Here is a 15,360-nt window from a genome sequence, read left to right as displayed (position 1 = left end):
TCCGAATCTATCCAAAAACCTCCATTAACACCTTCCATATATCAATAAACCTGGCTTAAGTGTGAAACATCACTGATATTCTAATTAATGTGGAATATGTAAATGGATTCTAAACCTGCATTTTATTTCCAAAGCTCAAGCTTTATTCTCACTGCTGCAGTCATAATGCTTTTATTAGAAAGATTTACTTATCTGGCAATTTCTCCACTGATTCAATGACAGGGTTTGTATTCAAGTCAACCAACAGCAGCATAGAAACCTTGTGACTGTTATACGGACCTGCGCCTTCACAGGACTCCCCTCGCTTCCATGCGTCCTTAGCATATGCTATGTGTGATAGCACATTATAGTGATTAACTCAAGTATAGTGGGATGCTACATATAACTCATTAGAATTAATCCTTTAACTCCAAGTGAGCAGCATGGTGGCTTAGTGGCTAGCACTTCTGCCTCACAGCAGTGGGGTCATGAGTTTGATTCCCGACCATGACCTTATCTGTGTGGCGTTTGTATGTTCTCCCTGTGGTTCTGTGGGTTTCCTCCGGGTGCTCTGGTCTCCTCCCACAAACCAAAAACATGCTAGTAGGTTAATTGGCTGCTATTAAATTGACCTTAGTCTGTCTGTATGTGTGTTAAGGAATTTAGACTGTAAGCTCTATTGGGGGCCGGGACAGATGTCTCTGTACAGCGGTGCGGAATTAGTGGCCCTATATAAATAAATGATGATGAAGTGAAGATTTTTCTCTGTTAATTTTGTAATTCACTGTAATACATTTTTCTGCCACCTGATGGCGCTTTGAGAGAAATTTACTTCACATTAAATAAATGAATAAATCTGCAGCATCTCTGGTCTGAGCAAAGGTGACAGTCAGCCACTATCATAAGCAATATGCTGCTGAATAGCTGAGAAACTGCAAGTGATTACACAACGCAGTAGAGGTAAATGTTTGTTAAAAAAACCCCAAAAAAAACAAAAAACCTGTATTCAAATATGGGTAGTACATGACATTTTTCTAGTAAATCTCATCAGTGGTTTGGTGTTAAACATTAGTATTATACATGTAATAAGATCTATGGATGTTACATGAAGTTCTACTTTTAGAACTCGAAAGCCTTAAATAATTGTTTAAAGCAATATTTGTATGTATTAGTTTAGTTTTGATTCTAAAACAATACACTTTAACTGTAAAAGTTTCATAGAAATATAAGTTCACGTCTGTGGGCCTGATCTTGTATACATCTGCTATATTTACAGGGGCGCACGGAGGATTTTTCAGGGGGGGGGGTTTCCTCCACCCCTGAAAAAAAACAACAACCCCTAGAGAGCTTCCTCGCATGCGCGGCAGCTCCGTTTCGGCTGCACTGTACTATACAGCAGTGCCGATATGTAGGGCACTTTTTTAGCGGATGGGGGGTTTCTGGAGACCCAGAAACATCCCCCCGTGTGCGCCACTGATTTCTACATCATTTTGCGTGCGTAACTATAATTATAGTAGAACATGCGTGTGCCATGGGGCCCAGATCATAGAGGAAAATATGGTTTTAATGGGTCTGGCAGCTCTTCATGGTTAGAGAAAAATTAATGTCTATACATCTTCACACCTTTTTGTTCCCCTTGCATTAAAGGGTGTTGTTTGGATATATATCACATCACGGGGGGGGGGGGGGGGCTACAATGCCTTGCATTGGATGGTGGAGTGTAGCTTTGCTGTGGGCCATGCCACTTGTTATGTCTGATTGTCATGTTATATAAACAAATGTTGACTATAATATGTCTTCCTTGTAGTTTCACAGCCAGAATTACAGAATTGATGCAAGTGCTGAAGGATTTGAACCAAGGGAAATATGAACGCACTATGATTTCTCAACAACAGGACAAGGGTAAATGCACTCCCTTCTCTTCAGTGAAGGTCCTCCTGCGGAATCACACATACTCATATTATTATTTCTTTGAAATTGCAGAAACAGAAGCTCTTCCCAGAATACCCTTAATACCTGGAAGTGGAAGAATTATCAATACTGACAACATCATTAAGTATGTTTTTGGGGAAATAACTTTCCATCCCAGGTTCTGTATTATTTTGATGTGTTAATTTGAGTGCCTAGAATTGGATGAGTAGAATGGTGTGGAATGCTGATACACTACATCATAAACCAAGGGTGGGGAAAGCCAGTATTTCATCACTGACAAAGGAAGTGCACGATTACATTTATTTATCTGAAGTAATTCAAACATCACTATACTTATTGTAGTTTTGCTTATTACTTATTTAGCCATACAATAATTTCATTCATTTGATAAGTGGCACTTTTTGATATATTTAGGCAGTAATCCAAATAGGAGCACTAATAGGTAGTCACACATATATAAATATATGTGTATAATTTTATATACATATTATTTTTTTTATTGTAGTTTTGCTCTACTGTGGCCTGGAATATGGAAGCATTATGTCTGTATATTGCAGTGCACTTCTTAATTGTCATTTGGGTTTCTGCACTTTTAAATATATAAGTAACAGGCTAATGTGACAATATTCAGTTTTCTAGTGCTCTGTTCTTAAACAATACATAAGCATATGCATAATAAAAAAAAAATATCAAATACAGTTGGTGAATATTTAAATGCCAGACAGACACATTAGGTAGGAAGAGTGTTACACAAATGGTCACAAGACAGGTGATATGGGGGGGAGGAAAGTGAGAAATGACCTGTTACTATTATAATTGTCATATAAGATGGTAAGGCCACATGACCAATCACTGAGCAGGCCAAAGCTTAGCCCTTCAACCCACGTCAGAGGCTATTTCTACACAAAATATCACTGCCCTATGATTTGCAGTTGTTCCACCACAGGCGATTAATCATTTACCAGTGATCGTCCATTATGTTGCAGATTTCTATGGGATGGCAATTTTTAGTTGCTGTGTTGCACAACCATTGCTTTAGGTCGAGTGATGCTGAGATTAATCATTCTCATTGACTATAATGGGCAGAAAATGCTAATTTGACCTCTGTAACGAGATGTCAGAGAGATTAATCTCAAGTAATTAATTGCATAAATTAGCACACTGTTATCTAAGTAATTAGCCTCCTGGTATTTATTCAGATTGCCTGTCGAACTCATGACCCCAGTGCTGTAAGGCAGAAGTGCTAACCACTTAGCCACCGTGCTGCCCTAAATATCACCTGGATACCAAATTGTAGTTTGGATGCTGGAGCTAATAGAAGACATATGGCTAGAGTTAATATTTTGGTCTTTTACAAATCGGATAATGTCCTTTCTAGTTCGCTCTTCCATCCAGTAACATATGGAGGGGAGAGTTTGTGTCAGAGCTTATTAACAGCTTATGTAGCTGAGGCACAGTGTTTTCATACTGTGGAGGATGAACATAATTGTTCAGATCCTGACAACTCATCAGCAAATCTCAAGGGCTTTGTGACTGTGGTTAGAAAATGGACAAGTTGGGCTGGTTTCCAATAGTCCATGGTGAGAACCACATTCCCTTCTCATCCTCTCTTTGAATTCAGTGTTAAGTCATCAATTGCATAAGGGCAAGTGCACCTCTAGTAGTGCGAGAAATTACATGCTGTCGTTTCTAGCCCCAGGGGCGGAAATTAGTATAATGGTTGTCAGGAAGGAATTTTAATTTAGATATTTGTGATCAACTGTGTCCACACCATGATTTATTCTGATAAGAGATGTAGTATACAGATTTCTGTGTACATAAGGAACCCATAGTTAGGTCACAGCCTATTGACGTCAAGTGTCCTTTATAGGACAGCGGCTTGTGTATTTAGATCAGTAAGGTCTCATCCCCCATTTATCTTAGACTGTCTTGTTCTACATCGTATGCCCACTCCTGGCCAGTCACTCAAATCTGTTCATGAGTTTCTATACTGAAAAAGGACATGTATAACTTAAAGTAGCGATACTGTGAAAAAAAATATTTAACATCACTGTGGCAGTCTATTAGAAAAATCTTGGTATTAACCATTTTTCCTTGGTTTGTTTCTTCAGGCTGCGATTTAATAGTTTATAATTTTGTCTGGTGTCATATTACCATAGGAACCATAATCACATGGCACATGATGTAGTGAGCAGAGAGGCTTTGGAACGACTCCCTCTCTCTCCCCCCTTTCCTCCGTAAAATCCTCTGCCCCTCTCACCTGTAAAATCCTCTGCACCTTTTGCCTTCACATGACATGCTGTGTTTCTGTGTGACTCACAGCTAAACTTTGCGCTCTCCAGAGACATTGACAAAAGAAGATAATTATTTAAAAAAGTTAAAAAATTAACTTTCTATGAATGATTGCTGCTTTACAGAGCAAGGCAGTATATTTATTTTTATTCTGTTCTGCTAAACTGTGAAAATTCCATTTGAGAAGCTCATTAGTTATACTATAGTTATTTTATCTAGCATAGGTAAAAAAAATGATAGGTGCAGTTAAATCAATATATACATATGTATCAGAAATGTGGAACTTCTGAATTCTTGGATGGAATCTTGAAATGTAATTTGATCCATTTTTTTTTTCTTTTATAGCTTTCAATTATATTAAATTGTAGACTAGGTTGATATATATTATACTGGCAATGTGAGGCACTTAAGTATATGTAAACCTTTTTATATTTGTAGATTTGATCACGTTCCTTTAGCAACACCAAATGGAGATATTCTCATCAGAGACCTCGACTTTGAGGTAAGTAATGTGATTTATGGTTGTCCTAGAAACACAACCAGTCACTTTGTGATGATTTTGAAATGTTTTACATTTCTCACATAAATGTTTTAAGCTGAACCTTCTGCATGATTTTGAGCTTTGCACTTATACATCTTGGGGGTAATGTTCTTAATTGCCAGTTTAACGACTAGCAATGTTACATGTTTGTGTAAAATACCCTGTAACCTTTTAAAACGCTAATGCACGGATGGGCTTTAAAAATGTGATTAGAATAAAAAGCACATAATGGAAGGACATTCTCTTTCACCCAATTGGCAAAGGAAATCTAGCAATGCAACTCCAACACAAGCTTACTATTGAACTTAGGTGTTCAGTTGCCCATGATCCCCACACATACTAGCTCTGCTTGTGCTAAACCCAATGGTTCTCCCAGGCTAACAGCTGGGGGGCTTGGATGGAATCTGCTGCATTAACAGGATGTTGGAGCAGCTGGTATGACGGCTACAGCGGCTTGTTCAACCAGCGTTATTAATACCAGCAGTGTACAGTACATTTTAGACGTCTATAATCTATTATGTTGAGAGAATCGTCTAATGAAATCTGCCAAACCGCAAGGGGTCCAGAGCGTAGGACCAAACATGTTTTAGTTTCTTATGTTGTATTTCCATTGTATTAATTTAATTTCACAAGTTGTTCTCCATTTTATGTGTGATTTATTTGTCAAGCCAGGATTTATTTATTTATTTTTTGGCATCTGCTTTTATTGAAGTGACTGTTGAAAAGAAATAAGTACGTTGTCTTTATTTACAGGTGAGGTCTGGCACCAATGTTCTCGTCTGTGGGCCCAATGGGTGTGGGAAGAGCTCCCTTTTCAGAGTATTAGGAGAGGTAATTTTCATGTACTTGTAGTTTGGTTATTATGTGACTCCCAAAGTCCTAACATGGGAGATTACTTCCACGTAATATAATGTAGAGGTCTAAGTGCTGGTTATCTTTGTGTACCTTAAGATGTTTTGTCACCTCCTTGGCCAAATTATCATGTAACAATAATAGAAAACGTCCTTTACTTCAAATAACTTTAAAAATGTACCCGTCACCTACCACAGTGTCAGCTGAACCAATATTCATGATCAAAGCAGCTTCCGTTCATCGGGAAACTGTGACATCACCGACAAACATATTGACGTTGTTTTAGTGATGTCTCAGGTTCCTAGGGAATCGATACACTGCGTTTTCGTGATGATTGTCCTAGCTTGCAAATTGGCTGCACCGACTGTGTGTAGTTGTTTTTATTCATCACGAACAGCTCTACGGTGTATGTAGATTTTTTTTTTTTTATTGATCTGTTGAGTCAGCAGATATTTTGCTACAAATGTATTGGTGTTTTGTTTTTTCAGTTGTGGCCACTTTTTGGCGGATGTCTGACAAAACCTGAACGAGGAAAACTATTTTATGTCCCCCAGGTAAGTTTTTATTATTACATTTTTCTATTTCTGTAGCATGTTGTGTACATAATGTAGTCCATATACAATTACACACAAAGCAATTCCAGCTGAATTATTTCCATACTTTAGAGACCGTATATGACTCTGGGAACATTACGGGACCAAGTCATCTATCCAGATACACAAGAAGACCAGAAGCGTAAAGGTATATCTGATAAGGTAAGAGCCAATCTGCTGTGCTGGTCATTTGTATAATGAGATGTTGCAGACTTGTTCCCCCCCATTCTTTCATATAATTATTTGCACAAACATAAACACATTTGTGGAAATAAGTAATGCATGTGTGTATCTGAAACACAGGTACTGAAGGAATACCTTGACAATGTCCAACTGGGGCAGATTCTGGAACGTGAGGGTGGCTGGGATAGTGTTCAGGATTGGATGGATGTCCTCAGCGGAGGAGAGAAGCAGCGTATGGCGGTATGTAATTCCTTGTATGCAGAGCTAACATTTCTTATAAACACTTGTATGTATTGGTGAATGTTGCTGGCAGTCACCTTCTGTGTGAAGACATAGTACAGATGATGCTCTAAGTGCCATCAAGCTGTTTCTTCTGCTGGAAAAGAAAATCATAGTAATTGTTCTGCTAGAACATCATCATTCCACGAAGGGGGCAAGTAAGGGAGATCTCGGAGTTCCATTATAGAATTGTCTTTTCAAAGAGATGTCCACCTAAACACACTTTTGTTATATTAAACCCCTTTAAATCCTCCGATCTTCCGATACCCAACAATGCCAGGAGAATTTTGAAATACGATGCTCGGCATATATTGTAGCTTGTCGTCATGTTTCAAGACAGATTGGTTGATGCTCACCATAAATGACAAACTCGTCATTTATGGAGGGCAAGTCTCGCCAATCTGTGCACACTACAATCAGCTGAAGAGACTTTAATATCCTTTTTTTCTGATGCAGATCAAGCACTGCCTCTGCCCTTTACCTGGTAGTGTAATAATATCCATGTCTTACAGAGGCAGCCTTTGTTCTTTCCTTAGCAGTGTCATAGCAATTGTCACTGCTGGCTGTAGTAAATTCTACTGTCCTCTTGCAAGAATAGAGGTGATTGTGAACACAGTAATAGGCTACTGAAAGGAAGGCTGGTAGTGCAGGTTATAAGGATAAATTGGGTCCTGCTCAGCAATTACATTTTTTAATTGGGGGGGAAAGGGGAGTATATCAGGATATCTAATCTAATAGTTATATATTAACTATTGGAAGCATTATTTTATTAGATATCTATTGGACGAATCCTATTTGGTGTTCAGGATATATATATTTGTGACAGTGGGGGATTTTATTGATGGATTCCACAGTAGGACAGAGGAGGAGTTTAAGAACTGCAACTAGTTCAAGTTTTTTTTTGTTTTTTTTTGTAGGTACTTTGTTTAAACTGGAGCTGGCATGGGTGGTATACATAGTTGTGACAAATCTAAAGTTCCCTATGCACACTACACTTCTGCTATGCAATTAGCTAATTTTAGACTGAATTGTCTGCAAATTGCCATGTGTATGGGTCTTAAAAGGACAATAGACCCTTGTTCAAAAATTGACTTGGCTCTTTTAGCTGGCGTCCAGGTGGTTAGAAAAAGATAACCACATCTGTGTGTCGCTCAAGCTTGTTCTCTATTCCTCATAACTTCTGGCTATATGGCCAAGCAACCAGATCTTTCCCAATATAGACATAGGTCTGGCCAATTGGGTCGAGTGGTTGGTCCTTTCCATGCATTACTTTTCTAATCAGGCAGTATAATATCTTACATGTATGTAACTCTTATTGAATGCTGCTCTGAGTGATTGTGGGGCCAATGAGCTGATAAAAGTACTTGTGTGCTGCTTGTTCTTTCCACCGGTTACAGAGCTGTTAACTGACTAGTGACACATTGCTCTTGTTCACAGATGGCGCGCCTGTTTTACCACAAGCCTCAGTTTGCAATCTTGGACGAATGCACAAGCGCTGTTAGTGTGGATGTAGAAGGATACATTTACAGCCACTGTAGGAAGGTAAGTCATTGTGGAATTTGTGGATATAAATGAGAGAGAGCCAAATTCTTGCAGCACTGTCTGAAATCAAGCAAGATAGCCTACAGCTGTCGTCATAATGAACCCACGATCTGTAAATGCACTACCAGATTATATTTATAATAAATTCAGATGTCTTGGTACATGTTAGCTGTAGTTTAGCTGTGGCTGTTTGAATGTAAGTACAGTAACCAGTTTCTCATAGTAATGACATGTAATCCGTATGATGCCCACATATCCACATCTTCCAGGTCCCCATTGATAATTTCATCCTCCATTCTGATAGTCTTTGCACTGCAGTTTTATTCCACCTTGATGACCCTTTTTTGTTTTTTATATGTAAAAGTTCAACCTATATGTAATCCTATATTAAGGCAATGGCATAGTGCATTGTTTTTGTAAATGAAAAAAGACATTGGAACACATCCATCTATAGGGATTTTTTTTTTTATATAAAAGTTTTTTTTTTTGTTTTTGTTTTTTTTTTCCTGTTGTTTTGCTTTTATTTATATTATAATGTGTTAATAATGTAGAAACAGATACATTGTTTTGCTCAGCAGTCCTTTGCAACTGGTGCTGTCTGTTGCTTCATTCTCTCAGCTCTGCTGCAGGCGCAGTTATAGACAGGACAAGATTTACATCAGTAAAACCTGTAGGCCCTTGGTGTTCCAGGCCCCACCTATCGGGCACACCTTTATTACACACAACTATCTTTGTCGTCACCAGTCCTTTCCCACAGCTTATTCCATCCTGATTTAAAGTCAGTTTAACCTCTCCGCTTCTGCTGCCTCTAGGCACAAACCTTCTGCGTCTAATACACATCATAAAACTACCTCGTTTTCAGTGCAGGGAAAAGTGACAAGCCAGATAGACTGAGGGAGAAAAGCCACAGAGAGAACAACTGCAGCTCTATTATTGTGGGATATGTATGTTGCCAATAAAGCAGAAACACTGCAGGTTTGTGCAATTTATCTACAAATCTATCAATAGAAACACTACATCCCGTAACTCCACATTGAAGCATCATAGAAATTGTACATAGGTTTGGACGATGGCCTTTATTACCGAATCCTGCTTTTCATCTGTCAGTGAACTCCCAGTCTCTGTTTATTCTCTGCATACATTACTTTATTTAATTAGGCTTTTTACAAACGTCATCCTGGTGATCAGAGAATTCCATGAGCTTTTTGTGGGTGGATTACTGCTCTGGTCCTCTTCCTTTCCTGCTTGCTCTATTCTATCCATTCCAGTCTTGCATCACAGTATGCTTTGGAACGCTGAATTTGCCAATATCAGAACATATTAAATGTAATCACCCTGAAAAAAAATAGCTTACAACATTTGAGCTTGCATTTCAAATACATTCTAAAAACCACCTTTAAAAAATAATTTCTTCTAAATAACTACCTTCCCTCCCCTGGGACACCAATATTCTGTGTGCTCATATTAACTGGGAAAACTACTCATCGCCTTTGGGAGAGATTCGACACAGCGGCTGTAATTAAAAGTCTAAGAGCTGCTCTGTCAGGTCTGCTTTCTATGGAGAGAATATTAATGGTGGGGATACATGAATTACAGTTATTGGTAAGGAAAGATATTTAATAAAATATATTTTAAATTGAATAATCCTTTTAGCTGGAAAATATTACATTTTGAAGGGGTTTTAAAACTTCTATGGCCGGTGCTGCTTTTGACAGTTGTCTGTATAGGCTTGAAAAGAGTCATCATATGAGCCACTCAACCAATGGTATGCTGCCCCTGTGGCACTAAATGACCACCCTTTTTTTCACACCCACTGCCAACAGCTGTCTAAGCAGAAGGAATGGTGTACAACTCTTTAATTGCAATCTAAAAAGTGTTCACTTTTTCAGACGATCAATAACAGTTGATCTAAACAGTCAAAAAGTCATGAACTGGATGATGCTGCAGAACAGTCTTTGTTTAAAATGTCTAGAGGAGCTATTTAATGTTATTTCAAGAAATAGTATCATTGCCTTTTAATATATGTATTTTATGTATTATATTTATGTTTTAACCAAACCACTAATTTTTCATAATCGATAACCACATTTAAAGATCGATCTATCTATAAAACAAAAATCACTGGTAGCTTCACACAAAGCAGCAAAAAGACCTCAGAATGGTCCATTATATAAAAATGTATGAATGGGGGAAATAAATGTACATCCAGCAGTATCTTAGTGTCACATTTACCCACTTCATGTCATCAACCGCTAGCAATAGCTCCTGTACATAGGATGTCTCTTGAATCTGTGGCTGCATAAGCGACCACCTCCCCTGTGTCTGTGTGTGTGTGTCTCTGTGTGTGTGTGTCTCTGTGTGTGTCTGTGTGTGTGTGTCTCTGTGTGTGTCTGTGTGTGTGTCTGTCCGTTTTAACGCTGAGGTAACTTACAACTTATATGAGCTTGAACTCATCAGTATAGATCCTCACAGCCTGACCTTTGAAACAATAAATATAACCATCTTCCTACATTCCTAAACCTTATTCACACTGGTCTACATACTTTTGTTGAAGACTTATCTGGAGGGAGCTATGTTATCAGCTGACAGGACTTTGCTCTGATTTGATAACGCTTTGTAACCCCACAGCAGAGTGTTCCTTGCAAACACAGTTGTACCTTTTGCTACCATTTCTGGTAACCAGACGTACCTGAGAGATTCTATGTAAATATCAATAAATATATATTCAAAACTAGTGGCTATCATAAGGGGTAAATCTTGGCTTGGCTCCAGGTGTTCATTTTTAACCATTTAATCCACCCCTCTTCAATACTTGACCATAAACGTTAAAGAACACCCGTCTTGTACATAATACGGAGGCAGCCATTTTATGGGGTGAATCAAGGGAGTGCCACTCACTAAAGCTAGTGCCCTGTTGAATATTGATGATTACACTGAATCTTTGTGAATTGATAGGACACCCTCACAGAAATGTCCAGCCCACAACAGCTCAGTTTGTTTGGAGGCACTGTGCTGTTAATTATGAGATATTTAATTAAACATAAGCCGACTGTGACCGTTTCACCACATTAATGGACGTATATGTAAATGTAATGTCCTCTGTGCAAAATACATTATACTCATGAGGTAACTATAGCTGTTCTAGGAGTCCCGTAGCAGTTTAAGGAGTGAAGACACTGGGTGTTGTGCACTGAAAGAGACTCCTGATGACACTGGTACTACGGTGATACAATCAGGGGCTGTTGTTAACACAACCCAATCCCCCCCACCTCCCCCATTAAAGCAAAGACAGCGATTGACACTAGGTAACATCACAGTTTGTGGATTGTCTACATTGCATTGGTGACTTCAGCCACTTTGATGTCATCCCAATGGCACTGTGTGACACCGCAATGCGTGACACCGTTTATCACAGTGGCTGTTGTCTACTTTCATGTCACAGTTGAGGACTGCAAACAGGGAGATTGAGTCACAATGGTCATCACCTGAGAACAAGTAACTTCCTGGATGATGGCGCACCCGGTGACATTGTTCCCAGCACACCACTCAGGGAGCACATGATCCCCATTGAAGTATTGAATTTGCGCTATCTTCAAGGACTGATCTCAGAAGTTGACAGCCAAGAGCATTGGGTGTTTAAAATAATTTCGTACTGATGCTGGAGTTTCTTGAATTGAATTATAGAGAAACTCTACGCAAAGTGCAACTTACTAAGAAATTAGCCATTCTGAATTTTTAGATCTCTTAATGAATTAGTCTGCTGTAATTGTTCACAGAGGAAGATTAGGCAGTGTAAAGCAATTTAGGCTCTCCGAGGCTGGCTTTCCTACAGCTACATGTGGTGTTCTTACAGCTGTAATCCTCTGAAGCTTTTAAGTGTGACAGGGGAACTGCTTTTCTCATTAAAGATTTGAATCACTAAACCTTTTTTCTAAAAAAAAAACAAACAAACAAAAAAACCCAAACACTGTGTGCGACTTAAGCCTATATTGGAATGTATTTATTATAAGCTTGCAAGCAGGGCCCTCTTACCTCTCTGTATGTATATATTACCCAGTGTTGTTTTATTACTGTTTGTTCCAATTGTACAGCGCTACGGAATCTGCTGGCGCTATATAAGTAAATAATGATGATAAACAGGTCTCCTTTTTGTTCTTTTCTAGGTTGGAATATCCTTGTTCACCGTGTCACACAGAAAGTCCCTGTGGAAACACCATGAGGTATATTCGTGCAGACATAACTTATGTGCATTTCTCTGTAAATGTGGAACTTCTGGAGAAATGTTTTATGCAAACAGTTAGTTAAATTGTCATTTTAGTGCACTTGGTTCGCAAACGTCCGTGCACTGTGTTCTTTCTGCTGTTTACAATGGCGCGCCCTCAATCCCAGGAATGTCTGTCAAGTGGCTGTCGTCGTTCGGCATTTCCTGAATGCTGCATACAAATGCTCAAAGCCTTCTCTAAAACACATGGGGCTAGATTTACTAAGATGCGGGTTTGAAAAAGTGGGGATGTTGCCTATAGCAACCAATCAGATTCTAGCTATCATTTATTTAGTGTTTTCTATAAAATGACAGCTAGAATCTGATTGGTTGCTATAGGCAACATCCCCACTTTTTCAAACCCGCAGCTTAGTAAATCTAGCCCATGGTCTTATATGCCAAAGGCAAGCTGTAGGATTTTGTTTTTAATAGAAAACAACTAAAGACGTTTAGAAATAGTACTTTCAATGGCCAACTAATTTCATGGATATTGCAGGCTTGATGGAAACCAAGGTATAAACCTGCTTGATGAAGGGGACCTTTTGTGTACTTTGCCTTTTGAATGACAGATACAGATTTAAAGCAACTAATTCTATATCTAGGACAGTAGCGAGCTCTGCCTAACAAAGAAAATAAGCAATTACTGCACTGTCCTCTACCTGTGCAAGGTGACCAAGCTCTTTTGTTAAGTGTATGTTATTATGATTCTCAACTATATTATGTAAAGAGCTTTGTTTTATTAGTGTGCTTTGGAGTTTTAGAGACTATCATACTAGAGACAGTCAGAAAACCAATGTCCCCATAAAAATAAGCTGTTTCTTTATCATTAATAACCCTCTTTCTCGTTACAGTACTATCTCCACATGGATGGCCGAGGCAACTATGACTTCAAGCTAATCACGGATGATACAATTGAATTTGGATCATAGTGATATAAATTGAATAACTCATGGGGGAAAAAAAAACTACAGAATAGTTTTTTTAAATTTTTTTTTTAATTAGCAGATTATTGCCTAATCCTAAACAATCCAAGTCTAATGTGTAGAATGTTGACAACTGTGCATACTTGTATGTAATTATTAACACTACTGTACTAAAGGTACACCGAAGTTTACATCGAGATTCAAATCAGTGGATCTGATTGTTGAATAAGAAATCAACTACTTTGACTTTCTTGGCCAGTGATGAGTGTGCCCAGTTTCCAAGGAGTAAACGATCTACCACTAGCTTGTCATGTTTCCATAAGAGCCAAGTTAAGTACAGTTGGCTGCTCCAGAGCTTCCTTATTAAGCATTGACTGCATTGTTGCCTGGGACAAAAAGGGTTTCATGTGATGCTGTTAAGGTAACAGATGTAGTGTCTGTATTTTTTTTTGTTTTTTTTAATTTTTATTAATCTCAGGTTAATTGTTTTCTTAATTTGAGATATGGAAGAAAGGCTATGGGCAAGATTCGCTTGGTTGTTATAGGTTTTACCCAAATATCTGGTTGTGATAATGGCAAAGGCAAAATTGAGGGTCAAACAGAAGCAATACATCATTGTATGGGTATTACTTGGCCAGGGTGTAATTTCTGCTAAGCAGACCACACAATCCTGGAGAAATCGGACGGTATCCTATGAAATTCAGGCCAAGGCTAGATGTTCCATTGGGTATTTCTGTTGGACTGATGCTGCATGTCTTCAATTTTATATGTAACAAGTTTATTCTTCCCACATGCAGACTTCAGTGTACTTTTGGATTCTTTCCATGTGATTTATTATAACCTATTAACTTAAAAAATAGTTGTTAATTGGATGACTTTTTATGCTGTTTAACAATGAGATCACTGTGCAGGGAAATAGACCGTTTATTGTAGATATAGTTTGGAGGTAGAGAAGTTGGATGGCATGCACTGAGTATGCAATAAATGGGATCTGTGTAAACCCTGTTCCAGTGTGTCTGCTGAAATATTTCTTTCCGTTACGCATTGTTATGTATAATATAATGTCACTTCTTGTAAAAGAACTTTGAAAAAAGAAGGCTGCAGCAAAATGGTGATTTAGCATAGCCCCACCCCTTCTTCACTGTGATTGGTGGACTCTGCCGCCTCCTTCTCTTTGAGTGGGTCTGGTGGCCGAGAAACAGGCAGTGCATGCTACCCAGCTGCTCTGATTTGTGTTTATAACCTAATCGGAGCAGCCGGGCAGGATCCTCTGCCTGCCACTATGCGAACGTATGTGGTGTACTGCTGCTGGGGTGTGTTGGGGGGGTGATTGCCCCAATCGTCGTCATCCTGGATCCACCACTATTAAGTCCAGCAGTTTTTCTAAGATGCACAGTCCTGTCCTACAACTGTCTGGTCATCCTCCCATTCCCTGCCTACTGATAAGGCACCAAACTGTGCATATATTTCCATGCAGACTATATTGCTGAGATGGCAGGTAAAGGATAGATACCAGAAGAAGAGGTGCATCGGGAAAGACAAACACTGGTGACTATACCACCTCTAAATGACTCTAGTCATGGGATTGCAGCTGTGAGCAGACTGGTGTCATAGTTTGCACAACACATACTAGAACAGTCTGGAAAAGGCATGATAGGTGTTTCTCTATTGTACTTATCCTTGTGCATAATGGTGCACGCTTTCAGATTTTTCAGGTTTGTTTATGGATTCCTTGCAGTTAACTTGCATGAAAAACTAATCAAAAATAAAACATAGTCAATGGCTGCGTTTTAGAATTGTGCGATCAAATGCAACATTTTCCTGTAGTTTGGCCCACTCCTTTAGACGATAGAAGCCATTAATTGCTGTGAATCCACACATAAAGTGGAGTAAAATATGTAAAAAAAAAATCATAAAATGTGCATCATATATCAGAATTGGACTCTTGGGAGGGTATTCAAATGTTTGGAAATCCCGCCGCGT

At 38.8% G+C, this 15,360-nt stretch overlaps 1 protein-coding gene across 2 annotated transcripts in view; it reads left to right on the top strand.

The window, feature by feature from the left end:
• Nucleotides 1–14,382, top strand: part of ABCD3 (ATP binding cassette subfamily D member 3) — a 43,979-nt gene extending 29,597 nt beyond the window's left edge. The window contains exons 14-23 of one of the 2 annotated variants that reach the window (XM_075182344.1): nt 1,787–1,881; nt 1,963–2,035; nt 4,642–4,705; nt 5,498–5,575; nt 6,085–6,150; nt 6,262–6,351; nt 6,493–6,612; nt 8,089–8,193; nt 12,357–12,413; nt 13,306–14,382. In XM_075182344.1, coding sequence (XP_075038445.1) covers nt 1,787–1,881; nt 1,963–2,035; nt 4,642–4,705; nt 5,498–5,575; nt 6,085–6,150; nt 6,262–6,351; nt 6,493–6,612; nt 8,089–8,193; nt 12,357–12,413; nt 13,306–13,383 — 826 coding nt within the window. In that variant the 3' untranslated portion in view covers nt 13,384–14,382. Of the gene's footprint in view, nt 1–1,786; nt 2,036–4,641; nt 4,706–5,497; nt 5,576–6,084; nt 6,151–6,261; nt 6,352–6,492; nt 6,613–8,088; nt 8,194–12,356; nt 12,414–13,305 lie in introns of both variants that reach the window. The other variant, XM_075182343.1, reaches the window with a different exon arrangement.
• Nucleotides 14,383–15,360: the final 978 nt, after the last annotated feature.

Source organism: Mixophyes fleayi, chromosome 8 (assembly GCF_038048845.1).
Source record: "Mixophyes fleayi isolate aMixFle1 chromosome 8, aMixFle1.hap1, whole genome shotgun sequence".
Taxonomy (NCBI): domain Eukaryota; kingdom Metazoa; phylum Chordata; class Amphibia; order Anura; family Limnodynastidae; genus Mixophyes; species Mixophyes fleayi.
Note: the sequence above shows the minus strand (reverse complement) of the source record. Positions and strands in the feature narration are given on the sequence as shown.